Source organism: Equus przewalskii, chromosome 9 (assembly GCF_037783145.1).
Source record: "Equus przewalskii isolate Varuska chromosome 9, EquPr2, whole genome shotgun sequence".
NCBI lineage: Eukaryota > Metazoa > Chordata > Mammalia > Perissodactyla > Equidae > Equus > Equus przewalskii.
Window position 1 is genome coordinate 41,242,634 of NC_091839.1, and position 28,000 is coordinate 41,270,633.

General features: G+C 45.7%; 1 protein-coding gene and 1 long non-coding RNA gene across 2 annotated transcripts in view; one reads left to right on the forward strand and one right to left on the reverse strand.

Annotated features, from left to right (window-relative positions):
* The window catches only part of GABRR1 (gamma-aminobutyric acid type A receptor subunit rho1), a 38,516-nt gene extending 14,150 nt beyond the window's left edge, over positions 1-24,366 (reverse strand). The window contains exons 1-4 of the mRNA XM_070559163.1: positions 24,036-24,366; positions 8,080-8,186; positions 6,530-6,597; positions 5,170-5,393 (exon numbers count right to left, since the gene is read on the reverse strand). Of these exons, the coding sequence (XP_070415264.1) occupies positions 5,170-5,393; positions 6,530-6,597; positions 8,080-8,186; positions 24,036-24,157 (521 nt within the window). The 5' untranslated portion in view covers positions 24,158-24,366. The remainder of the gene's footprint in view (positions 1-5,169; positions 5,394-6,529; positions 6,598-8,079; positions 8,187-24,035) is intronic.
* Positions 18,456-24,865, forward strand: LOC139073629 (uncharacterized). Its single transcript, XR_011522569.1, has 3 exons — positions 18,456-18,909; positions 19,000-20,020; positions 23,185-24,865. It is a non-coding gene; the product is annotated as an uncharacterized lncRNA (long non-coding RNA).
* Positions 24,866-28,000: the final 3,135 nt, after the last annotated feature.

Sequence of the window (28,000 nt, forward strand, 5' to 3'; positions counted from 1 at the left end):
CTATTGGGTGGGCGTCCATTTCTATGAGTACGTCACCAGCAAGAAAGAAACTAGGAACTAAGTTTGGGGACACTTGGAGATAACTTTGGGAACATGAAATGTCAAATGCAGGAAGTTTTTGCTGTGGACCAAAAAATTGAATAGCTCTTCTCCTTTTATCAGTTAGTACAGGAACAGATGTTTCTAGAATCCTAGACATCATCAGACTGGTGTTTGCACCCTGTCAATACTATTACACTGTGACCGGCACATTGAACACCACAGTTTGTCGTGTAATCTGGCCCATGTTTATGTTTGTTCCCCCAAGTCCCTTTAAAATGCTTCATTGGGAGGATCTTCCCTCGTCTTGAACAGAAAAACTTGTCAGGTCCTATGATTTTTCTCCCTACTGTCATGTTATAGACAGTCAAAACCCTCATAAGTAACAAAACATATCTCAATTCAGAAATTAAAATAATTTTGGTCTGAGATATTAATCAACACTTCAAACTTCATTTAAATTAAGACTTCTGCTCCCCCTCCCCAACTAAGGTACACAGTTGGCATTTGAGTGCTCAGTTTCTGCCGGTCTCTGATTACCTCCTGCATGGTGGATGTGGGTGAGGTGGGGGCGGTGAGGGGGGATGGGCTGGGGCAGGACAGTTGTCCAGTAGGTGGCTTCACGCTATCTGGTCTTGCCACATGGTTGAAGCTGATGCTTTCTTTCCTGGGTTCTTCATAACCACTGCTGGGCATCTCCCTTCTCCAGCAGCAACTCCTCACCCCAGCTCTTGGTTACCCACCTCCATTCCACACACTCTTAACTATTCCCAACAATCCTGGGCGTGCAGGCTGATCCCACCACAGCCAAAACTTCTCCTGGCTCTGCCCCTAGGCAGTTAGATAGCTCTTCTCTCAACCTCCAACTGCTCAGTGTCCCCAAACTGTAGGCCCAAAACACACATACCAAGCTCTCCAAATGGTGCCAGTGCAGGCCCACTTATGGCAGGCCCACAATTCCCTCCCAACAAAAATCTCACAAATCTTTTCTTCCTCCCACAATCATTGATTCTTTCATATCTTGAAGTGGACTGGGAGTTTAAGAACCATGAAATTGGTTTTTCAACATTTCCTTAATAAAATCTACCTAGCGTGATGGAGCATCTCTTTTGTGAATTTCACTTTTTATCGTATGTTGGTGTCTAGGAAACTTCGATCTCACCATCCTGTTACCTGTCGCTCCCTGCCCCTCAACCCACTGCATGATGTCCATCCCTCTATTTGCATTCTAATCATTTGGTTCCGTGTCTGTCTCCTCAACTAGCCTGCAAGCATGCCAAGGGCAGTGACCTTATATCATTCATCTTGATGTCCCCATAGCTTAAGACAGGACCTGGCAGGGCTTTCATCTGCGCAACTCTGGGGCCACTCAGAAAGCTCTTAATAAAAATTCATTCTGTTCAGTGAATCAATGAGCGTGGACGAGGTAGGAGGACAGTATATTAGCATGTACTTAGGAATTAACCTGTTGTTGACAGGGTTGATGATACCCAGCTATTCCACGTTTTCCCCAAAATAAATCTCAGAGTGATAGTCCTCAGTAACCTAGGCCTCTTCTTTTTTCTCTTAAATCAAACAAACCCGTGATTTTATTGCAATGAAAAATAAAATCATGTTTTTAGGCACAAGGAGGCTCACTGATGACTTTGACTCTGAACACACAGGAGGTTTTCCATTCTCTTGTTTCCTCTGTTCTGCCTCTTGTGGTCACATCCACTGGCTTCCTGGAGTAGACCTACTGGCTCCTGAGAACTGATTGCTGGATTTCCAGGAAGTTTGCAAACCGATTGTTAAACACAGCCATTATTAAAAATCAAATTACAGGGGCCAGCCCCGTGGCCTAGTGGTTAAATTTGGCACACTCTGCTTCGGTGGCCCATGTTCAGTTCCTGGGCGCAGACCTACAACACTCACTGGTGGCCATGCTGTGGTGGCCACCCACATACAAAATAGAGGAAGATTGGCATGGATGTTAGCTCAGGGCTAATCTTCCTCAGAAAAAAATAAAAATTAAAAAATTAAATTACAGTCATGCACCCCATAACAATGACAGACCACATATATCACAGTGGTCCCATGAGATCAGTACCATATAGCCTAGGTGTGTAGTAGGCTATACCATTTAGGTTTGCTTAAGAACACTCTATGATGTTCATACAACAATGAAATCCTCTAACAACGCATTTCTCAGGACACGTCCTTTCTCTTAGGCAATGCAGGATCGTATATAAACTTAAAATTAAATTACATTAAGAACAAAAGTAATAAATACTCAAAATTCATCACTTCCTAATTATTTCACTATTATCTATACTCCTGAAGTTATTTACATCTATTATATTTATATGGTGGAAATACAGTCATGCACTGCCTAAGAAAGTTTCCATCAGAGATGGAATGCATATACAATGGTGGTCCCATAAGATTAGTATCATACAGCCTAGGTGTGTGGTAGGCTGTACCATCTATGTTTGTGTAAGCACTGTAGGGGAGGAAGAAATTTTCCTCTACTCTTCTAGTTTCTTCTGGCTGGTCCAAGAATTAATTTGACATGAGACAGATTAACAGGAGAAAAATAAACAAATGCTTAGTAACATGTATACATGGAAGAAACCTAGGAAAACCAAGTAACTCACCACAATGGCTGAAGCCCTCACCTTAAATACCGTCTCAGCTAAAGACAAAAGAAGATGTTAGGGGTGGGGAGAGTCAGGGACATCAAAGGGAATGAAGGCAATTCACAGGTACTGAAAAGGAGCAAATGTTTGGAAAACAGGTGTTTGTTTGGCCACACAGAGGGGAGCCAAGCAAACAGGCAAAAGCACTAGGTTCCCGCCTGTCTCCCACCTCATTCACGTTACGCTAAGGTGATAGCTCGCTTCCCAAGACAGCTTCTTTCATCTGAATTCTTTTAGGCCCTTAAGGGGAAGCTAATAAGAAAAACTTTTTGCGTGTTTTGTTTCTTAAAAACCATCAGCCTAAAATGATCCTCATGTTAAAGAGACACATTTTGGGGTGGCAAATTTTTTCCCCTTACAGAACAGTCTATGATGTTCGTACAATGATGAAATTGCCTAACGATGCAGTTCTCAGAACATCGTCCCATTGTCAAGCAACACAGAAGTGCACCAAACAACGGTGCGCTACCACATGTCTTCCCAGCTCCACTTCCAGCGACATCAGGTTGGTGGCTTAAAATCAGCCATGATTGGGAGTATTTACACTAAAAATCATCAAATGCTACAAACCAGGGCTTGATTTACTATTTTGTCTATTGCCTAGACTTATGGAGGCAGATTAAACCTAAAAGTGTGTTATGTCTACCGTCATTATATGCAAATAGTACAAAAAATTGAGGAAATAGTTTTCCAGTATTTGAAAGCCATTATCCAATTCAGCAAAGACATTGCTATGTCTTTGATGGATGAATGAAGTTCCTACCTAGTTCTTTGTTATTTCGCTTTTTTGTCTTATTAACATAAACAAAAATATCAACCAACATTTATTAGCTCTGCACTCATTTGTCAATCATGTAAGCAAGCAAATGCTTGCAAACATTTACTCATAGTCTGATTTTGTATAACTATTGTTGGTAATAGGATTATAAAAAATAATGAGTTATATGTCAATTATACCTCAATAAAACTGGGAAAAATAATAGTGGGATTTTACAAGAAATAGAAAATTATGCTGAAGTTACATGTGTATGGAATTTATAATAAAAAGTATTGTATATTTTATTCGATTTATAAGCCATGTACTCTATTTGTATCAGTAATGTTTATAATAAACTTATGTACCCATATGCAGGCATAATTTTCCCCCAGACAACAAGTTGTTAAACATTTACTAGCATACCATGTTCAGGTACGTTATGGTCTAGCCTTCTGCATCCCTGGCCGTGCTGTCAGATTGTGCTGTTTTGTTGGCGGTTTTTGAGACTTAAGATGCCTTGACAGCCTACCTCAGATGGGAGTACTCCCGGGAGAACCAACCCAACATGGCCTGGGGAAGAGATTGCACATCCTGACCCACCTGCGTGCGCCTCCATGAGAGGAGGCACTTCAAGCCAAGGAGAGGAAAACCCCACAACCCCACTCTGAGTCTTGTACCTAATTGCTTAGGTTCCAAGCCAAGATGAGTAGTGAGGGATCATTATAAATATTCCTTTGGGGTATGGGGACAGAAATTCAGCTTCAACACCGCCATCTCTGACTCTGAAGACACACTGTGCCACCATACCAGCACCCCTACTTGAACATCGGTGTGTGGATTCATCTTCGCCAAAACGAAGTCTGTAAAACTGAAGTGAACCATGAGCACAGCACAGGAGGAGTCAGTCACAGCGAGTGGCTGAGTTCCCTCTCTGTGAAAGCCTGTAGCTCATCTCCACACGCCCTCCCAGGGGGAGGCGGGCCCCTCAAGTCTCTAAAGTGGGCGTGCAGTGAGAGCCACGCTGCGGTGCCTGTGTGGGGCCTGGAGAAGGAAACCTTCTCCAGGTCAGTGTGTAATAAGCAATTAGACATTTCTAAGGCATATGAGCTCGTGAGAAGAGACGATTTAATCCTTCATGTTTTAAAAGTGATGCTCAAAATACCAGTTAAAATTGCCAAGTAGCCCATGGCTCCCATAGTTTCTCAAGTAGGACCCTATGGTGAGAAGACAGAGAAAACACGTCTGTGGCTGGCCAGATGAAGTCAAAGAATCTTTTTTTAACCCAAGTTCTAAAATGGGAATCAGAGAGGTCGAGGGAGGCAAGTCTTTGAGAAGAATACATTGTCTCTTTCTCTGACTCCTACTAGAGAAATAAAACTTTTAAAATTGAAATATAACCTACAGGATAGGGCATAAATCATCAATATCAGCATGAGAAATTTCCCCAGATGTATTTTCAAGACTGAGTAATTCTTTAAAAATTCTTGCTCATGTGTCAAGTTAGTTTTCCTTTATGTTGAAAAGTTGGCAGCTCCTGAAAAGTTAGAAGCTATCCATTCAAAGGCAAAAGGCAAAATTGCTGCTGTGGAACCAAGGATATTCTCGATCGAGACAAACAATTTACCTTTCTTCCCAGGCTTCGGGGCAAGAGAACTCTGAGGAAACAGGCCCAGCAGGGGCCGAGAAGGGCCTCACCTGAGGCTGTACAGCACCTTCCCGTCGGGCTGGACCCGCAGCATGACGTTGTCCGTGGTGGTGTCGTGGATGAAGGAGCGCTTGGAGTGCACGAAAAACATGTCGGGGACCCAAATCTTCTTCACCAGCCGTCCGTCAAATGTCATGCTGAGGTTGTTGGAGCTCGGGAAGGACAGCCTCTCGTCCTTCCAGTAGTGCCTCAGGTAGAGGGTCATCGTGAAGTCCTGGGGGCGGAGGACACAGAGGGGAACCCCACACGCTGAACCCACTGGGTGTCAGCAGGACATTCTGGACACGTGTGGAGCCATCACCTGGCTGGGAACGGAACTGAGCCAAGGGAGGTGTTGCTTCTAGTCCCTGAGGTTTGCTGAGGTAGGAGGAAGAGGACCCTTCAAGGGAGGAGCACAGCAGAGGCCTCCACAGAGAGGTGGCCCTGGGCCCCACCCTGGCCCCTGGCATTCGCCCCCCGCACTGAGAAGGCTGCTACCGCCAGCACTTGTCACCCTCCGCCTGAGGGCTCCCCAGCGCGCGCGCGCGCGCGCGCGCACACACACACACACACACACACACACACACACACACAGGGCAAGCCAGAAATGCCAGAGAGACAACGCCTCTGGAAGCAGCCCTCAACCAGAGTCAGGGTGGGGAGGGCTGGCGGCGGGTGGATGAGCCCCCCCGGCTCCCTGGCCCCCTACTGGGGTAACCCTGCAGCATGCTCTTCGCTGCCTCCTGGAGTACCCCAAAGGGACTGAGTGTCGTGTAAAACTGGTTTTGGTGGCATGACCCTTTTGCTTCCTTCCCTCCCTGTCCCACCTCCCACTTTCTTCTTGTGTTTCCTGGGATCATCTCCCAAATAAACTGCTTGTGCTGAAATGCTCGTCTCAGGTCTGCTTCCTGGGGACCCTAAACTAAGGGAAGCCCCTAAAAAGTACTATAAGTCAAGTTGTAGAATAGTCCATTTTTCATCTGAAGCCACTAACAGAAAAAACCCAGACACTTCTGCTTCTTCTGCATTTCCACAAGCAGACACTGAATCTTCAGCAGTAGGAAGTGTCTGGCTCCCTGTCAGTTGTCACCTTGGACCCTGCTGTTTATGTTTGAGAGCCTTCGTGCAGAGAACACATCCCAGCAGTTAGAGCCTGGTCGCTGGAGGGGGGAGACCAAGTTTGTCATCTGGCTCTGATTCATACCAATTGCGTAGCTTTCGGCAAGGGTCCCAACCTCCCTGAGCCATCTGTGAAAAGGGGATGGGCATTCCCACCGCAGGGGAGTTGTGAGGCCCAGTGAATTCGGGTGTGCAGCCCTCCTCGCCTGGCGCAGGCCCAGTGTGAATCCCCCTGGTCAGAGCAGCACTTACCATGTCGACCTCTGAGATGCTGTCCAAGCTCTCCACCTGCACGTCCACACCCACAGGAATGGCCGGGCCTGGGGACAGCGCATGGCAAGAGCATTGATTTCTTTTACTTGAACTTTTACCATGGGAGAGACAGGCACAAGGGATGTTTCCCCCGGAACCTCAGTGTCTTTTCATTTAAGGTTTGGGATTCCCACATGCCAAGCTGAAGTCAAACCAGAGATAACAGGGTGGAATCATGGGCTGGCTCCATGGAATATTCCAGCAAAGGTAAAGAAAAAAAAAATTGAGGGTCTGGGTCATCCAGGTGGTTCTGAAACAGTCAGGTTAAGATAGAGTGTTCCTCTTCGGCTACACAGGCTCATCTAAAGACACGATGAAGACCTAGGGCCGAGCTGGGTCTGATCTAAGGAGGTGCTCCTTAGCAGAGGTCACAGTTTATTTTTTATGTTTACCTCCTAATTTTGCACCTGGCATCTTGGGAGCCAGTGTCTCTGTCTGGCTGTGAGAAAGGCTTCGCTTGGCAGATAGGCACCCAGAACCAAAGTCGTATTCAGAGCGTTTTCCAGACCCACAGATCTACATCTTTGCTGGGTGATGGAGTAGCTTCCGGGGGGATGTGACGCACCAGGGGGGGCCTTGAAAACATTAGATTCTTTGGGCATTTCTAGGCCATAAATAGTTAATATTCATAAAGAGAAAAAAGAGCACCAGAAAAGGAGTAAATGGCTGCCCTTTTCCTCTTTGCTTTCAGGCATTTGGGGCAGGCACGGAACACACTTGGACCATCAGGGAGTGAAAAGGTGGGTTTGGATCCAATAGCAGCAGATTATGGACTGCACAGAGACCCACTCCTAGAACCTGTTTATTCTTTGGGCAAACATGACTGGAAGAAATAAAAGGCATAAGAATGATGTCTAAAATAAATATTTTTTTCCAGGAAAAAAAAAATCCCATAAGGACAAAAACCCTATTTGACAGTAAGATGACTGAAATCCAGCAGCTATAGGCTAAGCTTCAAAGGGCTTTGGCATCCCTCTCTGAGAAATCATTATTTTCTCAAGCTATTTCCATTGAATTAAACACAGCAGACCACACTCTGCCCTCAGATATGAACCCAGAGTTCCGTCTGCCAGCTCCCAGAGGAGAAGAAATTTAGTCCAAGGTTGTTATTTCAGAGCGTTTGCAGGAGGCAGCTTGGGGCCGCAGCTGCCCCATCCTCCCCTCGCCCTTCCCACAGCCAGCTGCTGGCCTCACTGACTGTGAGCCCTCCTTGTTGGGGGCAGTGGCCCGAGGACGGCTCAGCTGGCCTAGCCTGGCCCCCGCCCAGCACGCCCCGCCTGTGTATGTGTTCAGCAGAGTGTGGGGCAGGGCTGGGCAGGGCAGATGCTGGGAGGATGGTGCCAGTTCAGTGTCTCATCCACCAAGCACAACTGGGGCCGACTTGATCAGGGGAGAGCAAAGCTGGGAGGGCCCTGGGCTTTATTTCTGCCTGCAGACAGACAGATGGACCCGAAGAAAGAAGACAATCCCTGAGAGTGCACGTCTCGTACCTCCAAAGCCAGGCCTCATGCTGAAATCGTGGTCATCTATCCTCAGAAGCTGCTCTGACTTTGTCAGTGGCGATTTGGTGATGTCAGGGCTTCGTTTCAGAATTGGGCTGCCGAGGAGGAAAAAACAGGTGGATCGCATATTCCAACTAATCCAGTTGAAAACTACTTATGTTCAGACTTGATCTGGACAGGGTTGTTGGGATGTGTTATTTCTTCTTTTAAGGTACTGGGTATCCATCCCCCTTTCTCCAGCATCCTGGATAAGTGAACTGACCCAGAAGGTCCAAGACTGCGCTTTAGAACTACCACTGAGGACCTTTAAAAACCATTTCTCTGAGGCCCCACCTACAGATTCGGATTTGGGTGGTCTGACAGTGAGGCCTGGAAATTGGTATTTTAAAGATCATTTTCCCAGATGATTTTAGTGTGTAACCAAGGCTGAGAACTGCTGATCCCAGCCTTATTAATAAGTCCAAACTCCCTCAGAGCTGCTCAGCCGTTCTGGGAGGGTTTGCGCTGGAGAGGAGGGCGGTGGGTGTGGCCTGAGCCTGGCACCCTTGACCGCTGTTGGCCCATCCTGTGGAGTGAAGATGGACTTGCCCCTGGAAACGCCCACCCTCCTGGCTGCCTGCAAGGCAGCCTCTTGTGCTTCTGCTTCTGAATTGCACCTAGGGCCATTTTTATTTATCTTTACTTTTTCTAGATAGGTAATATATTTTCAAGGTTCAACAATTTTAAAAAAAGGAAAAGCAGTGAAAAGTTGGCCTCCCACCTTCGCCTCATCCACTCCAATCCCCAATCCACGGGTACCTCTCTCACTGGTTTCTGGTCTACGTAGAGTTTCTTGTAAGTCCAAGTAAATACGAGTGTATATTCTTAGTTCTCCTATTTTTTCCGTTTTTATTGACTATATAGCATTGTATTAGTTTAGAGGTGTACATTATGATGCTTTGATATATGTATATACTGTGAAATGATCACCACAATAAGTTTAGTTAACATCCTTCACCACACACAGTTACAAATTTTTCTGTGTGATGACAACTTTTAAGATCTACGCTCTTAGTAGCTTTCAAACATACAATACGATATTGTCAGCTGTCATCACGATACTGTACATTACATCCCCAGGACTCACTTATACGTGGAAGTTTGTACTTTTTGACCCCTGCACCCATTTTACCCCTCCCCCACCACGCATCTGGAACCACCAGTCTCTTCTCTTTTTCCATGTGTTTGGGTTTTTTTAGATTCTACATATAAGTGAGCTCATACAGGATTTGTCTTTCTCTGTCTGACTTATTTCACTTAGCATAATGCCGTCAAGGTTCATCCATGTTGTCATAGACAGTCTCATTTTTTCTATGCAAAATTAACATACAAACTCTTGAACTTTTTCTTTTTTCTTTATTTAAATATATCTTGGATTTTTTTACCATATCAAAGTATCCCAAGCCTCTTATTCTTTTTTACACTACACAGTGTTCCATCACATGGATGTACCATAATTCAAGTGACCAGTCCTATAATGATGGCCATTGAGTTGCTCCCAGTCTTTAGCTATTGTAAACAGTGCTGCAATGGACTTGAACAGTTCATTTACCCGTCAGCACCATCTCTAGAATCCACAGAAACAACTACCTACCTTCCCAGCTCCCCGTTATGCTAACACCAGCCATGTGTTCTCTCCAGGGTACCACACACACTTTCTTTCCCCTGGATGCAGTGGTTCCCAAACTTTGGCGTGCATCAGCATCTCCTGGGGGGCTGATCAAACCTAGATTCCTCAACCTCCCTTTCCCCCTGAAGTTTCCGATTCAGTAGGTCTGAGCTGAGGGCCAAGAATTCGCATCTCTAACAAGTTCCCAGATGCTACTGATGCCACTGGTCTGGACACAGCACTTTGAGAACCACTGTCCTGACACCTTTTATCCTCAATACGCACACTTCCCTCCCTTATCACTAGCTCAGTGTACCTTTAAGTCCTTTGCTATCATTTTTCCTGAAGAAACCCTTGGTCTGTGGGGGAGAAAACATGACTGGGAGACAGGAAGACAGGGCTCTGACCTCTACCAGGAAGCTGTCTGCTGTGCCTTTGGGAATCTTGCTTCCCCGAGACTCAGTTTCCTCAACTCAGTTTCCTGATTGAAGGTAAAGCTCTGTGACCTGACACGGGTGCCAGGAGTAAATGAGGTAATGTACATGGACACACTGTTCAGCCTCTAATGTGGTACACAAATGGAAAGAGCCATTTCGTTACTGAGCCGGCAAGAAAGTTTCCTTTTAAAGGAAGAAAATTACTGTGCTGGCAACAAAGGAAGTGGCCCAGGGAAAGAATTTGAACCCTGAATCAGCACCAAGCTGCGCCGCTTAGGATGTAAGTGAGGAAGAAGCCGGGGACTTTAAGAGGAGGAAAGACGGTCTGGTGCTGCCTGCATCCTCTGTCTCACCGAGCGGAGCCGGGAGCCCCCTGCATCTTCTCCTTCTCAGCTCCTCCTTTCTCTTGTCCCCAACCCTTTGCTTCCTGCTCCTTGGCCAGGGCTGGGGGCACTGGTGAAAATCACTACAGCTGAGTCGTGGGGAAGAGCCAGCTTTAGAACGGTGTGCATGCGCCTATAGCCATGCTTGCCTTGCTGGTGGACATCTTTGTGTACTTTTGGTCTGTCTTTGATACCTACTTTGAAAATTAAAAATGAAGATGTTCCAGCCGGCTCCATGGCCAAGTGGTTAAAGTTCTCATGCTCTGCTCGGTGGCCCGGGTTCATGGGTTCGGATCCTAGGCACAGACATACTCTACTCATCAGCCATCCTGTGGAGGCATCCCACACACAAAAACCAAGAGGAAGATTGGCAGAGATGTTAGCTGAGGGACAATCTTCCTCAAACAAAAAGAAGAGGAGGAGTGGCAACAGATGTTAGCTCAGGGCAAATCTTCCTCACCAAAATAAAAAATTTTAAAACTGAAGATGTTCTAGAAACAGTCTATTTAACCAGCCCTGGTGGCCCAGTGGTTAAGATTCGGTGCCCTCACCACCCTGGCCCAGGTTCGTTTCTGGTCAGGGATCCCCACCACTCATCTGTCAGTTGTCAAACAGTGGTGGCTGCTTGTTGCTGTGATACTGAAAGCTATGCCACTGGTATTTCAAATACCAGCAGGGTCACCCGTGGTGGACAGGTTTCAGAGGAACTTCCAGATTAGACAGACCGGGAAGAAGGACCTGGCCACCCACTCCTGAAAAAATTGTCCAAGAAAACCCTATGAGTAGCAGTGGAGCATTGTCTGATACAGCGCCAGAAGGCAAGAGGATGGCGCAAAAAGATGGGCAGGGTTCTGCTCTGCTGTACACAGGGTCCTAGGAGTCAGAATCCGCTCCACAGCACTAACGATCCAGCTACTCAAATCAACAAAGCAACTCATCTGCCAGATTTGCTTCAAATCTAACCAGAATAAAATGCGAAAGAAAAATTATGAAATAAAAGAAAATCTGTGAAACTTCAATGCATTAATTTAGCCCTTTGATGAGCATTTTCCCATTACGCACAGAAGCAGGGATTGGAGGATTAATTACTTAGAAGGCCTGCTTTGAAGAGATCTGACCTAAAATATCTCCCCTACTGGTCGACCGAGGCCTGAAATTGGTGCCAGTCTTACCTTGGATCTACCGTGAAATTGTTGCTAGTGGAGTAATGCACTGCCAGGTAGACTGTATCACTTGGGCATCCCTGCCCTCTGGCTTATGGCTTCAGCCAAATGGGCCCTGGCAGGAGCTGAAAGAGCAGGTGTTTATCCTCCTTCTCTCCCTGCTTCGATGCCAGGGACTAGCAATGCCTGCATTGCTCTGTGATTACAGATAATCCCAGTATCTTCAATCAGCCCCAATAACACGATTTTCCCTTCAACCCTATGGGTAGTCATGACTTCCTGTTCCGCCTAGTTTTAGGGGGCATCAGCATGCCTGGTTGGTTCCCTGAATCCTACCCTGCTCTGCAAGGAGGCCTTTTATTCAATTATTGGTTAAGCCCTTTTGAGTGCAATGCTATTTTCTACCAGGACTTGACTGATGCACAGGGACACATCAGTACTGATGCATAGGGATTATGTCATCTGCAGCAAAGTGGAGTGGAGGCAGGTTTGAGTTCTGTAGGAGTGGGTCCCAGAAGTGGGGAAGAGCTAAGACTGGAGAGAGAGCTTCTCTTTGGGCTACAGGCCATCACAATCGATGGTCAGCAGGGGCAGTGTGAGGCCACAGGCCACCGAGGACAGAGTCCTCTTCACATTCTGCACCTTGCACAGTGCTGGGGCCCCATGGACCCTCAACACATGTCGGTCGAATGAAGGAAGGAATCAGCCTCTTAGATGGGCGCTTGAAAAGAGGCAGGAAAGACTGAAAGAGGGGGTTGGGATGGAAATCGAGCTTGGCCCAATTCTCACTTTGGCTTGAGGCCAGCCTGAAACAGAACTGGGCACTGACTAAAGGGAGGCTTGTCAAATTCTAAGACGCCATTGCTTTTGCCTGCATCAAACTTATAATCTAGCCTAGAAAAGTTTGAGAAATAGGATTCTTAAAGTCTTTTTCAATGTTGTTGTTCAATATCTTAAAATAACTTTTTTTCTGCTTACATGCCCATGTGAAAAAATTGGGAATACAGATTTAAAGTATAAAGGAGAGGATGAAAACCACTCAGAAATAACGTGTGCCATCCTGTGGATACCCTTACAGTTATCCTCAGAGAGAGAAAGAGAGATGACACTGTAACTTGCTTGTCAACTGAAGTTACAATATATCATGAAATATTTTTCATGTCCTTAGCATCTTTTTACCAGCCAGGGGCACGATTGTTAACCTTGAAGTGAAGTAGGACACACGGCAAATAACAGGAATAACGAACACGGCTTGAGTCCTTACTATCTGACAGTTACCAGGCTAACTCAAATGACACGTGTTAGCTTGGGTTTGTCCTCATAACAATGCTATGAGGTGGGCCATACCATTATCCCCCATTTTATACACGAGGAAATTAAGACACGAAGGGTTTGAGTAACTTGTAAAAGTGACAGAGATAGAAATCAAACCCAGAGGGTCTGCCTCCAAAAGTTGGAAGCAAGGTTGGCCACTGTGGCTTCTTGGAAGGTTTGGCTCCCATTCTCTGGAATCTGAGTTAGCTGTGGAAGGTCCGAGCTTATCTATCCTCTCACGTAGAAGCCAGCATGGGCTTTGCACAAAACTGATGCCCACTCACTTGTTAAATGAATTCACTTATGGAAAGAGTCCCTGGAAAGTTATGAAGAAGGAATAGACGTGTCCCAGGTTAGCTTTTTGGACTGAACCGAGGGTGTACGTTTTTTTTACACCCGTTTCCATTCTATCCTCTTGGACAGAATGAAAAGTTCTGACCTCTGGCACTTCTTCATGATGTTTCCTTATTGTAGCTCCCAGTCAGTTTGTGTGTGGACGATGCTTTTCCCAAACATCTCTCAGAGGTCAGCTGGAGCGGGGACGGGGCCTGTGATGAGCAAGGAGTCTGCAGGAAGGCCCACTCAGCCCCCAGCAGAGCACCTGGTAAGTTCCACTTCACTTTGCTGATTATCCCTCTCTGAGAATATAGAGAACTCAATTTTGACAAGGAAGCAAGAGCTAGCCCCTGAAATGATCTTGCTTTCGTGGCATGTGTAATAGCCAAAGATGCAAATCTTTGTATGTAGTCCAGAACTCCTGGCTGTCATCCTCCACTCCTCCTCCTCTGTCACACCCTCATCCAGGGCCGCGGAGAAAAGCTGGGCTTGTCCAGCCCTCGCTCCGCTGCTTGGAAGTGTACCTGCTCATTGGGGTGTACTTTTCTAACGCACAGAAAGACCCTGAATAGGCCAGCTGGGGCCCTGCCCACACCAGTCAGTCAGCCAGTCCTGGATGAGCCTGCTCTTCTAAATTTCTCCCCCCATCCCGGCCCCTCCATCCCCACTCCTGCTGCCTTACGTATCATCATTTCTCACAAGGGGGTCCCTAGGCTTCCTTGCCTCTGGTCTCACCCTTCTCCAATCCAACCATCACATCAACACCCTGGGATGAAAACCACAATCATGCCACTTCTCCTCAGAAACCCCTTCCCCTCAAAGTAAAATCATAGAAGCTGGGCACATGAGGCCCCCAGTAAAGCTCCTCCCGGCCTCACCTCCCACTCTGTCCCCTACTTCTTGCAGCTGCCAATGACACCTCTATGCCTTTGCTCCAGCTGTCTCATCTGTGTAGAAGGTCCTTTCCACCATCCTTCACACCCCTTCCTACCCAGACAACACCTTGTACTCCCAGATCAAATATCAACCCCTCCTGGAAGAAGTCCTGGGCTTCCCTCCTTCCCTCTGAAGTCAATGCTTCTCTTCTTCACATGTCTTCATCAGAATGGGCACCATCCTATGCAGCAGCAGCTTTCTGACCATCTCTCTCACTTCACTGCTAGCTCTGTGAAGGAGCGACTCTATCTTGTACATCTCTGCACCCCCAGCTCCTAGCAACGTGCAGAGCTCAGATTTTACAAAAACATGTACAAAATACAGATGGAGAAGCACAAACCCAAGGGTGTATTCCCAAGAGTTGAATGGGCCCATAGGAAATGTGCCATAGATGCCAAGAGACGAGACTCAGGAAAGGTGCTCAAGACAAGCAGAGTTCTTTAAAGTTGTGCTCTGAGCCAGGAGAGTCAGTAGAAGGAAATATACTGGAGAACACGGGGCAATGTTAACAAACAGTTACAATAAGGCTGAGATTCTGCTAACAGAATACAATTTTACTTTGATATTCTCCATTAGAGAGAATGGCCTTCAAACTGGGAAGCGAAGAGTGAAAAGAATTAGTTGCTGCCCAGCATAGTGAAAATGATAGCATGAGATAATCTTACTTGTGTTTCTGAGCATTGACTGCACATTGGGCTCACCCAAGGAGGTTAAAAACTCACTGGCCACACCCCAGACCAAGGGTGGGACCCAGCTGTCAACAGCTTTCAGCCTTTCTCAGTCAATGTTGAGAATCTCTGTTTTCATTTTTTTAATGGAACTCAAACCTCCAGCCCCAGATGAATTATGGCTCAAGAAACTTAAGGATCTCACAGCAGAGAAAACTTGGACAATAGGAGTGAGGCCAGAAAACTGGAGATGGGAAAACGCTTCCTTGATATTCACAAAGAAGAAAAAAAAGAGTATCGTGGAAACTGCTGAAGTTAAGCTCCAGGTTGATTCCTGGCATGTTCTAGAACTTTCATTACAAAGACAACTTAGGAACATTACCGCGTCCCATCATGTCAATAGCATTAAACGAGTGTTAGCTGAGGTGGAGCAAGACGTCCTCAAGTGATCTCCTCTCCCTGGGTGGGGCCTCCAGGTTGGCAGATCAGGGGAGTGTGGCCAGGTGGTGTGCCCTGTGTAGCTTCCTCAAAGCAGAGACAAGCCCTAAGGGGCTCCTGGTGGATGAGGGTCTGCACAGGCATTTCCTATCTGTGCCCATCATAGAACGGCATAAGGGAGGCCCAGCATCTTTATGGGTTTACTGAGCTTTACAGTAGTCAAAGCACTTTGACACACACTTGTTCACACAATTCTTACAGTAACCCTGAGGCGACAGACATAGTTGACTCCACCCTCCAGAAGAAACAGACTTGAGGACGCCCAGTGACTTGTCCAAAGTCATGGAATGAGAAAGTGGTAATGCCCAGTTCCAAAGCCAGGCCTTCTTGCTATTTGGAGCCTGTCTTCCCACCACTGTGCCCTCCGGCTTAGGAGCTTTGGTGATGGATTCTTGGTGATGCCTGTAACTGCTCGTGCCCAAGCCAGAACTCCAGAGGAAATCCTCACGGACACACATCAGGGCCCCATCTTACCCTATGGGAACAGAAATTTAGGGCGTTGATGGCAAGCAGCGTAAGGGATTACGGAGTGGGTGCTGAGGTTTTTGTTCTATATAGGTGGCCAGGGAACGCTTCCCTGAGAGGGTGACAGTCAAGCAGAGGCCTGAAGAAAATGAGAGAACAAGCCGGAAAACAGTGCTCCAGGCAGAGGCACTGCAAGGACGAAGGCCATGAAGTGGGACTTGCTCAGTGTGTTCAACAAGCAGCAAGAGCCAGTGTGGCCGAGGGGGTGAGATGAATGAAGGGAGGCTGAAGAGGAGGCCCGGGCCAGACCAGCCGAGTTTGCTCTGCCGCTTACCTAAGTCTGAACACCGGGCCAGTCTCTAGGTTTTCTGCCATGAGTGATGCTGCTGTGCATTTGTGCACACTGTTCTTCTGTACAGTTCTTTCAGACAATGACCTGGTGCAGCGGGGAAGACCCCCAGTGGTTTAAGAAGCCGGCACGCTGCCTCAAGCCCCAGCTTTCCTGACCGATGAGAGAACCGGCACATTTCTCCTCTCTCCAAGTCTGTTTCTTCTGCTTTGAAATAAAGGTTTGGGCCACGGGGTACCTTTGAGATCTTTCAAGTCTATTCCAGAAGGTATCATCCCTAAGATGCTGGAGGTACTTTATAGCTCCAGTCCTGTTGGCGGATGGTGTGGAAAGGGTCAGTCCACTGACAGAGCCCCACAAAGATGGTTTTGGTTTCCACACAGATCCACCAGCACTGGGGGTGTGTGAGTGAGTGTGTGTGTGTGCTTACTTTTTATTTTAATTTTTCATAAGGATGTTACCATAATGTTATTTATATTACATTTCTTGAATTGCTATAGAGGCTGTGCATTTTTCCACATAACGAGTAAGTGTTCTGTATTTTTCCTCGGGAATAAACAGTTCATTACCTTTGATTCCTTACTAAGCGCATTTTGGGGTAACCAATAATCTGCTTTTCAAACTACTGCTTCTAAGAACGTGTGATGCATAATTTTATATGTCAACTTCACTAGGCCATGGTACCCAATTTTTGGTTAAACACCAGCCTAGATGTTGCTGTGAAGGTTTTTTTTTTTTTCAATTTATTTTCATGCATGTGAGGAAGATTGGCCCTGGGCTAACATCTGTGCCAATCTTCCTCTATTTTATGTGGGACACCACCACAGCATGGCTTGACAAGCAGTGCTAGGTCCACGCCCCAGATCCAAATGTGTGAACGCCCTGGTCCGCCGAAGCAGAGTGTGCAAACTTAACCACTACACAACCAGGCCGGTCCCCTGTGAAGGTATTTTTTTTTAATGTGATTGACAAACCAGAAGACTTTAAATAAAGCAGATTACGCTTCATAATGTGGGTAAGTCTCATCCAGTCAGTTGAAGGCCTTAAGAGAAAAGACTGAAGTCCTCTGAGCGAGAGAGAATTCTGCCCCCAGACTGCCCTCAGACCTGAGCGGCAACGTCAGCTCCTGCTGGAAGTGCCGGCTTGCAGGCCTGTCCTGTCCTGTCGGTTTCAGACTTGGCAGCCCCCAAAATCACGTGAGCCAATTCCCATGAGCCCCTTCTCTCCGTCTCTCCCTCTTTCTCTCTCTCTATAAAAACACAATGTTTATTACACTATGGTATGTTACACCATATACGTGTACCATCATATAGGTAGACAGACACATATTAAACACATCCTATTGGTTCTATCTCCCCAGAGAAGCCTGACTAACGCAGAGTGTGAATACTCCTTGATGCCTGAGGTCTGTACACCTGTGGGAGACCCGAGATGCCTGAACTAAAAGACAGCAGGGGCTGTGTGTGGTGTGGGTGGGACCTACCTCAGGGTCATCTGATCAAAGCTTCCTCTTGCCACCATGACTGACTCCTGTTCCCACCAACCTAACACACGGACCTGGCCTGCTCCTCGTCTCCCAGGTGGACAAAAGGGCACAGCAAGAGCGTATTTGTCCTCCTGCATCTCAGGTAACATCTCCACCCAGATCATTCCTGTTTTCTTGTACATTTGTCGGAGCATAAATTCCCCGTGCCTTCTCTTTTGTAGGCACTGGATTACTTTTTAAAATTTAGAGTTCTCCTAAACCCCACCTATTCTTTTGATCAGAATTCTCCGGTTGTATTTTTCTCATTTATGATGAGAACATATTCCTTTCTAACTTGTAGATGTCTATCTGTCTCTGATTCCAACACCACCCCCTTTATGAGCAACCTTTGTTTAGCGACCAGATGGTAGATGCTCAAGAAATGCTGGGCGTGAATCCTAACCCTTGCTATTTCTGTACTTCATTCTTTCATCCAACAAATATGTATTGACCACACTATGCTCCAGGCACTGTGCTCAGGGCTGGGGAGGCAATGGTGTGGAGAGCAGATCTCCCTCCTTCCCTTGAGATGCTGACAGTTCAGTGCAGGTGACAGACGCTAATCAAATAATTTCTACAGAATATCAGAATTTCAAGGACCTTAGAAATCCTCTCATTGTCTTTCTTTCTTTCATTTTTGAGGAAGATTAGCCCTGAGCTAACATCTGCTGCCAATTCTCCTCTTTTTTTGCTGAAGAAGACTGGCCCTGAGCTAACATCCGTGCCCACCTCCCTCTACTTTATATGTGGGATGCCTGCCACAGCAGGGCTCGATAAGCAGTGCATAGGTCCACACCCGGGATCCGAACCGGCGAACCCCAGGCCACCAAAATGGAGCGTGCAAACTTAACTGCTACACCACTGGGCCAGCCCCAGAGATCCTCTCATTTTAAAGATGAGAAGAGAAAGGCCCCAAAAGGTACAAAACTTGTGCCAGGGTCATGCAACATACCCTCAGAGTTCCACATCCCTCATTTCTCGACTTCCTGTGCTCTCCTCTCACCATCATAAAATGAAAACAGAAAGTCATATTGATGAATACAAAATTCAGGCTGAACCATATGAAGATGTTTTTGTAGGTCAAAAACAGTTGAAGGTCAGTGATTTCATGTGGTTCAAACTAACACTTTCTTGCTTAATCCTAATAGCGATCCTGCAAAGTTAGTATTATTCCCTCACTTTATAGGAAACTGAAGCACAGAAAGATCAAGAAGCCTACCCAAGGTTTACAGCTGGTTTGTGGCCACCCTGGGATTCACAGTGAGTTCTGACTGGCACCCAATCTGAGCCCCCTCCAATCCCGTAAACCACTTCAGTAAAGAAATCTACTGCAAACAAGGGGCTGTAAGTGGTGATTACTGTGGCATTCCATCCCCTTGTGAGCCTTTCGACCCCCTGTTCCAGGCCTGGTCTCCTGCTCCATTTCCCAGGTGAGAGGCCAGAGGTGGGGGCTGGGGAACTTTAACTTCACTAGGCAACTTCACATTCCAAATGCACTGCAGGCTATCTCCTGGACGAACATACGCTTTGTTTGCTTATATGTTTCAGTTTTGTTTTTGTAACAGCTGATATATTTAATTAGCAATGGGAATTCCACGCAAAAGACATTTATTGAGAGTCTAAAATGTTCATGGGCACATAGTGAGCATCTACCATGTATCAGATATTGTACTTGAACTTGGGGAGATAAGGATAAATGTTGAACCCTTGTTTTAGGCTGAACTATGTCCCCCTGAATTGGTGTGTTGAAGCCCTGACCCCCAGTGCTACTATATTTGGAGACAGGGCCTGTAGGGAGGTAATAAGGTTAAATGAGGTCATGAGGGTGGGGCCCTGATCCAATAAGACTAGTGTCCTCATAAGAAGATGAGACATCAGACCTCCCTCCCACCCTCGCCCATGAGCACAGAGGAAAGGCCATTTGAGGACACAGTGAGAAGGGGGCTGCCTACAAGCCAAGAAAAGAGTCTTCACCAAAAACCAAATTTGCCAGCACCTTCATCACGGACTTCTAGTCTCCAGACCTGTGAGAAAATAAATATCTCTTGTTTAAGCCACCCAGTTTTTTGTCATGGCAGCCCAAGCAGACTAAACAGCCCTCAAGGGGCTCATGGTCTAGAAGCTGAGATGGATGGGGAAGAGGAGAGAATGCTGAAGGAGTGTCCTCTGGGAAGGATAGATCGGGGCTGGGCTGTGGAAGCTCAGAGGTAAGTCGCCTGCTTGAGACTTGAGAGGCAGGGAGTGGAGGAGAGCCAAGGAATGCTCCTCAGAGAGGGTGACATCTCTGCTACATATTGGAGGAGGACAAGAACTAAGCCAGAGAAAGAGAAAAGAGAAGGATGTCACGAGCACAGGGAGCAGCACAGGCAGAGACCTCAGGAAATCATAAGGATGAGTGGCAGGTCACAATTAGACGAGAACAAGAAGCACAGAGTGGAGACTCGAAAGTTCCAGGAAACTGCTGGAGAATGAGGGACAAGATGAAAAGAGAACACTACTAACTTAAGGGGAAATCAAATTCCAAGGTGGTGAGGGCAGGCAGAGAGCCAGTCCATCATCCAACGGCTCCCGTTTGTCAGAACAAGGATCGACAGCAACGTCTCAGGCATCATGACTGCCTTTCTCCCGGCTTCCAGCTGTCATCATTTGAACCTGCTGAAGTTTCCTCCAGCCTAAAAGCTCTTGCCTGTCCCTCTCTGTCAGTCTTTCAATTCACTGCCAAGTTTCTTTTAAGAGTTAGCGATAGTCACTCCATTTCTCCTCTCCTCTTCAACCCACTGCCACTTGTCTCTTCTTGCTGAGCGTGTTAATGGCTCTTCTCTGCTGTATCTAGGGCTCACTTCTCAGTCCTCTGCCTAAGTGATTTAGACCTGTGTGTGATCTGACCCTACTGATGACTCCTTCCTTCTGGAAACGCTTGAACCTCACTGGAGTGCCTCTCTAGTCTGTGAGCCTCTTGAGGGCAGAGCCTGTATCTGATTCAGTCATTGATGAAGCACTCGTTGCCCAGTGTGGTGCTGGCCCTATAACATGCATTTGATAACAGTCCAACAAAGGCTGTCTTAGCATCTTTGACACTTCTCTATTCCAGTTGTACACCCATTACTCTGGTCTCTCATTTCTAGCTTCCTTCTCCCCACTCTCTTCCTCTATCCTCTCCTTAAATGTTGCTCTTCCGCAAGCTTCTGTCCTTGATCCTATTCTTGTTTCATGCTACCTGCTGACTTTGGGTCATCTTATTCACTACCATCTATAAGGATTCCCTTTAAAGCTACATCTCCAGGCCAAATTTCCCTCCTGAGCTGCAGACCTATAGGCCTTCCTGCTGGCCAGACAACTAGTATCTCTTGGTATCTTGCAAACACATCCAGGTCCACATGCTCATACTCAACTCACTATCCTTTCCCCCAAACCTGCTCCTCCTCCTGCTCTCCTTTCCCTGGCACCACCCTCCACCCAGTCGTGCAATTCAAACACCTGCTAGACTTCGCCCAATCTAGTTCTGACAATTCTATCTCCTTAAAGCTCTCAGACCCACTTCTGCTATCCCTGTTCATGCCACCAGCATCCCAGTTCAGGCTCTCACTGTCTCTCATCTGGTGTAAGGTTTCGACTGTGGATTACCTTCTCTGTCTCCCCTCTACACCCTTCCCATTCTTCCACCATACTGCCACCAGTGTGATCTCCCCAAAACGAAAATCAAATGAAACTATTCACATCCTCTTTGCTTTCAGAATAAATTTGAATTCTTTAGCATGACAAAGCAAGCATGATAATGGCACTTGCAGCTTCTGGTAGGTTCAGTTTGCCATCCCAGAGCATGAGCTGGCATTTGTCCAGGGGCCTGTGGTGTAGACAGGTTATAAATCCATTCTTCTAGGGTGGAGGTAGAGACCATAAATATTGATTCGTTCTAGAGACATTGCCGAATGCCCTGGCATTCTGATCTTTACTCAGCATGATTTGTGAAGGGGGGGTCCCACCTGGATGTGTCCCCCAAGGAGATCTTGGGAGAAACATATGAGTTACTTGCCAGGACAGAGACTAGAGGCAGGCAGGTGAAGGGCAAACTTGAAGGCGCTCACCTTCAGGCTCGTGCCTCACCCCCCCTGCCTGCATGTATTCACCTTGCTTCCCATTTTATGCGTATAAACCATGAACAGAAGCCTGGATACAAATCACCAGCAGCTTATAACTTTAGAGTCTGAACGAAATTAAGTGAGCACTTTAAAAGTTCAGGTGACATAAAAATGAAACAAGGTGGCTGATGGGGGTCTAAGTTGGGTCCACCATTCTGGAAAGTGATTTGGTCAAATACATCTGGAGGTTTAAGTGCACCTGTGCCATTTGACCCAGCACATGTCCAGGACTGTATCCCAATTAAATAATAGTGTATTTAGACAACTATTCTTATGTACAAAGATATTAATGCATAATGTTTATAATAATAAAGGAAGCACCTAAATGTCCATAAAATAAAGGAAACTACATAACTGGTGGTACATTGTGCATGATTATGCATATTATGCACTATAACAGAGCCATTCAAATGACAACGATACAGACTTTAAGTAAGTATACAAGCAGACAAAATCATATTAAATACAATAAGGTGACAAAACTATACGCATAGAATAATCTCAAACTCATTAATATTCAATATATGCTTAGAAAAAAAAGACTGGAAGAAAATACACGAAAATGTTAATAAGGTTATTTCTGGGTTTGGGGATTATGGGTGATTTTTGCGTGTTTTTTAAACTTTTTTCCCATTTTTTAAAAGTTTAAATAATGGTCATACATGTCTTTCATAGCAAAAAAATGAAAATTCTTTTAAGTAATTTTTTTAAGGAAAATCGATTCCGCTACCTGGGACTTCTCTTCATCATTCGTATTTACCTATAGGTTGCCACTCTTAACTCTGGCTTAGGAGGGAAACTGAGAAGTTTTTGATGAAAACCAATAGAGTTTGTTGCTGTTGTTGCTTTTAATCCTCATGAGCATCTTTGGTTCAGATCATCTCTATGGCTGCACAGCTCCGAATTCCATTGTCTGCCCAAGCAACTTGTGATTCTGACAGAAACAGGGCATATGGCGTGCGCACAGCAGCCTCTCTCGGTGCCCAGGACTCACCACAGCCACTGGCTATTTCAGCTCCCAGCTTTCTGATGTTGCAAAAAAAGCTTGAAATGAGTGCAGAGAGCCATAGCTGGCTGTTCAGGAGCCTATGTGGGGAGGGCTTTCTCAAACCCAGGAGGGGGCATGGAGGAGCCAGACACCCAGCCCCCTCACCAGTCCCAAACTCCAGAAAGCTGGATTTCTTTTCATATTAATTGATATTTCTGACCTCTGTTCATATTTACATCCACAGATAAAGAAAGCTGAAGCTCAGTTGGGACCTAGGACTGATGAAGAACAGAGAGTCAAGAATGCCCTCACTGCCTGCGTTTCCTCGTCAGTGAAGAGGGACAGCTGGATTAGGTTTTCTCCAAATGTCCTATTTTATTGATGAATGTCGGGCAACAAGGGTGCAGGTGTGCACTTACATTACCAGTGCTGTCATCAGAGCCGCCTGAGCGAGCCTGAGTGCCGAAGGGACAGTCTGGTTCTGTCTAAGCCCCCTCTTTACAGGCTGGTACGGCCAGGGCGGCACGTACTGCATTGGCAATGGGCAAGTGGCTGGTCTGCAGGCGGGGCCATCCCTGCCCCCTCCCGATTTACTACTGGGGACAATCTAATGATCCTTCTAGCCACACAGCCTGAAGAAAGCTGCTTTGTTTTCTTTTAAAAGATTTTAAACGGGATCCACAAATAAAGCAGAAATAATTAGAACTAACAGAATCATTCTCACTAATTAGAGGTCCCATTGATTGCTTGAGAATTCGCAGATTTGTTCCAAACTAGGATGCAGATATCAAACAAATGCCCTTAATTATTTTTAAAAAGTGCGTACATTCTTTTTTCCAGAATCTATCTTTCACCTAGGACAATTCATAAGAGATTTAAGAATATGCAATGGTAACACTGTAACTGATCTAGCATGATTTAAAAAGAAAACATAGTTTTAACTTCCTAAAAGAGCAGAGCCAGGAGAACAAAGGGAAAGGAGGAAAAAGGCATCCACAGAAAACACCACACACTGGAAATGATTCCAGAACACCACCACAAGCTTGCTTGCACACCCTCTTTCCTTAAATCCTCCATCCCTGAGAGTCCACTCACCTGCCTTTCTTAGGCATCTCGGGTGCTTCTCTTTCTTTCCAGTGCACTCTGCTTTCAGTGGCCGAAACCCATCCCCACCACAAAAGGAAGATGCCAACTTTCATATTCCGGACAGCCAACATGGGTTTCCAAACCCAAACTGTTCACTCAAGAAACAGCAAAGAGGAAAGGATGTTCTTTTACTCTCTTAAGCCATTATTGGACTGTTCATTATTAGAAGGATGTTTACTCATGCAAAAAAAATCAACCCACAGTATGTAATCTGGAGAGCAGGAGAAAGCAATTTCCACTAAACCTATAAATCCTCCTACGTCAGATGCAGGGATTTTCTGAACTGAGGTTGAAGTCCTGTGTTCCTGTTGAACAATTATTTTGGCCAGTCTAAATGAGTTCATTGTCAGATGTGAATATATTAGTAAAGGTTTGCATTTTGTTGTCTGATGAATAGAAGGAAGTACAAATGGACTAAAGCAATTTTCAAAATAAGAAACGCCAGAGGTGCTGAACTGTGTCGAATGCCACGTTAATGAGCTCCTCCCTGGATCTGTTTTAAGCTTCAAGCTATTATTATTTGCTTTAGCTGGGGGCTGGATTTGGACATCTTCCCGCCCCCTCTCCTTCTTGTGGCTGAATCCATGGAACCTCAGGGCCTCGTTCCTGGGTGGGTTGTCTATATGGCTGAGGTTGGGGGAGCTGGGGGAACAGGCTATTTTTGTCTTTGTGCACAGAAAGAGCTAAATTTCCTTGTCAGTTGTGTTATTCATAGTATGAACTTCATTAGACTTTTCATGTTTGAAAAATATCAGTAATAAAATAACAATAACCATTAAGTCTGTGTTATCCATTGTTAAAAAGAAGACAATAGGACCCAAATGGAGCCACTTAGGCTAAGCCTCACTTCTCCAAACCTAGACTTATAGTTTTGGCTATCCCAGAAATGGAATCTTAAACCACTCGATCAGGAGTTGCCTAATCAGCACTCGCTCGGCAATCTGCCCAACAGGACCCCTGTAAAGGGGTGGAAACAATTTCCCTTCTTCCCTTCTAGATTCTTTGGCTGGTCTAATAATTAAATTGACATAAGACAGATTAACAGGAGAAAAATAAATTTAATTTTGTATGTATGGGATCCCCATAAAAACATGAGACTCAGAGAGGTGACCAAAGCAGGAGGCTTTTATATCGTTTAGACAAAGAAACAATAAATTTGTGAAGAACTGAAAAGACAAAGAGGTTTTGGCTTAGGGTAGTAAATTAGTGAAGAAATAACAAGGTTTGTTTACACAGTCTTCTCAGTGCTAAATTCCCTCTCTCTCATGGTAAGAGTGCCTTCTACGCTCCTAGAACAGGGAGAGTACCTTTCACATGAGAGATTCATTTCCTGCTTTAAGTGGGACAGAGGGTCAGAGTGTCCTTCTTGCACTGGCTGTTTCTCAAGTAAATTTACTTCAAAATAATCAATATGCCAATGTGCCACATTTTAGGGTGGCATATTCTGCTCCACTTCAGTTGGAAGAATCAATTACGCAACCAAGGCCTTGTCTGGAATGTCAGAGTTGAGACTGATGCTCATTTAACTAGGTATAACAAGCCATTTTAAAGAACAAAGCTTGGCTGTACTTATGGAGTAGTAGAAATCAGTAAATATTTGCTGCATGCATAGATGTCCATGTCTAGATTCTTTGTTTTTTTTTTTTTTTTTGCACGTGGATGTCCAATTGTCGCAGCACCATTTGTTGAAAAGACTATCTTTTCTCCATTAAATAGCCTTTGCCCTTTTGTCAAAGATCAGTTGATTATATTTGTGTGGGTCTATTTCTGGGCTCTCTATTCTGTTCCATTCATCTACTGTCTACTTTTTCACCAATCCCATACTATCTTCATTACTGTAACTTTACGGTAAGTCTTAAAGTCAGGTAGTGTCAGTCCTCCAACTTTCTTGTTCTCTTTCAATATTGTGTTGGATATTCTGGTCTTTTGCCTTTCCATATAAGCTTTAGAATCAGTTTGTCAATATCCGTATAATAATTGCTCAGATTTTGATTGAGATTACATTGAATCTACAGATCAAGTTGGAAATAACTGACATCATAACAATACTGAGCCTTCCTATCCATCAACATGGAATATCTCTCCATTTATTATGTCTTCTTGATTTCTTTCACTACATAAATAAATGGATTAATAAATACTGCCACTGAGACTTCATGTTTGGAATTATTTCTGGAATGTCAAGAACCTGATCTATACCATAGAATTTTCTTATTTTCAATATTCTCTTCTTATGAATGATTCAGGAGGCAAGCTAACATTTTTTTGAATACCTATGCCCAACAGATAGCTTGAGTAAGTCCACTTCTCCAACTGCACTGCCACGGTCCTCGTCTAGGCCCCATCAATTCTTCCCTGGACCTCTGCAACAGCTTCCTAACCATCTCCCCCAGTCCATCCTTGTCCTCCTGCCAGTTATCAATTTATTGCCTCTCAGCCCCAAGCTCACCTCTCTTTGACCTGCTTTGTGACATTAGAGCTGTACTCTGCAAACCACATTTCTTCTTGGCCAGCCAACATGATGCTAGGCTCTGCCAGAAGAGGGTGCTGGTCAGAGTCTGCAAGGCTAGAGGAGGGAGAAGAGAATGTTCTTCTTGTTTTTGTTTTTGTTTTGTTTTGTTTTGTTTTTCTTTTTTTAAAGATTTTATTTTTCCTTTTTCTCCCCAAAGCCCCCCGGTACATAGTTGTATATTCTTCGTTGTGGGTCCTTCTAGTTGTGGCATGTGGGACGCTGCCTCAGCGTGGTTTGATGAGCAGTGCCATGTCCGCGCCCAGGATTCGAACCAACGAAACACTGGGCCGGCTGCAGCGGAGCGCGGGAACTTAACCACTCGACCACGGGGCCAGCCCCTTGTTTTTGTTTTTTAAGATGGCAGTGAGGGGTGCAGTGTGCAGCTGGTCTCTGCAGTGTTCTCCAAACAGCTGAGGTTCTCACGGTTCCAGTGAGCAGCCCCCAGCAGGTTTCTTCTTGCCCACGGTGGCAGGCAGCTTGTTCCTGCAGCAGCCACACCTTCTCACCAGAGCCAGAATCTCAGACGTTGCGGAACCTCCTCGAAGTTTCTAAGTTCCTTCCTTGCTTACCTTTCCCTCCCTCGAGGGGCTGCTCCCTGTCCACCTTAGAGTCTTCTGCGCTTTTTAGCAGTTAACCACCTGGCACCTGGTTAACAACTCCCCATATTAAATGTTCCCTGTTCAAATTGCTGGTGTGTTTCTGCATCTTGACTGGACCCTGACTGACACACTCCCTATGTTATTCTCCAGAGAAGAGCCAGAGTGATTTACTTTTTAAATTTGGCCCATTGATTGTCAGTGGGTATAAAAAACAGAATAAATTACAGATTTTTGCCTACAAGGTGAATGAACTCTCCACCCCCGCTAATACACTTCTGTAGTTTCCCAATGCCCTTTCAATAAAGCTAAACCCTGTATGCTGACCGTGAAACCCCTGCACAGCTTCCCAAGTTTACCTGGTTTCCTTCCCCCTCTCACCATGCTCCAGACACTCTGCTAGATGCGACGGTTTCCTGCTACGATGGTCAGTATTACGTGACATTTTGGCAAGATCATAGTACCCCCTTATTTAATTAAACACTAATCTAGGTCTTGCTGGGAAGGTACTTTGTAGATGTGGTTCGCTTCTATAATCAGTTGACTTTAAGTAAAGGAGATGACCTTCTATAATATGAGTGGGCCTCCTCCAGTCAGTTAAAGGCCTTAGGAGCAAAACCGAAGATTCCCAGAAGAAGAAATTCTGCCGTAAGTCTACAGCACCAGCTCCTGCCTGAGAGTTCCAGTTTACCAGCCTGCCCTGTAGATTTTGGGCTTTCCAGCTCCCACGATCATATAAAGTAGTCCCTTGAAATAAAGTAGGAGATAGATGATAGCTAGCTAGATGGATGGATGGATAGATAGAT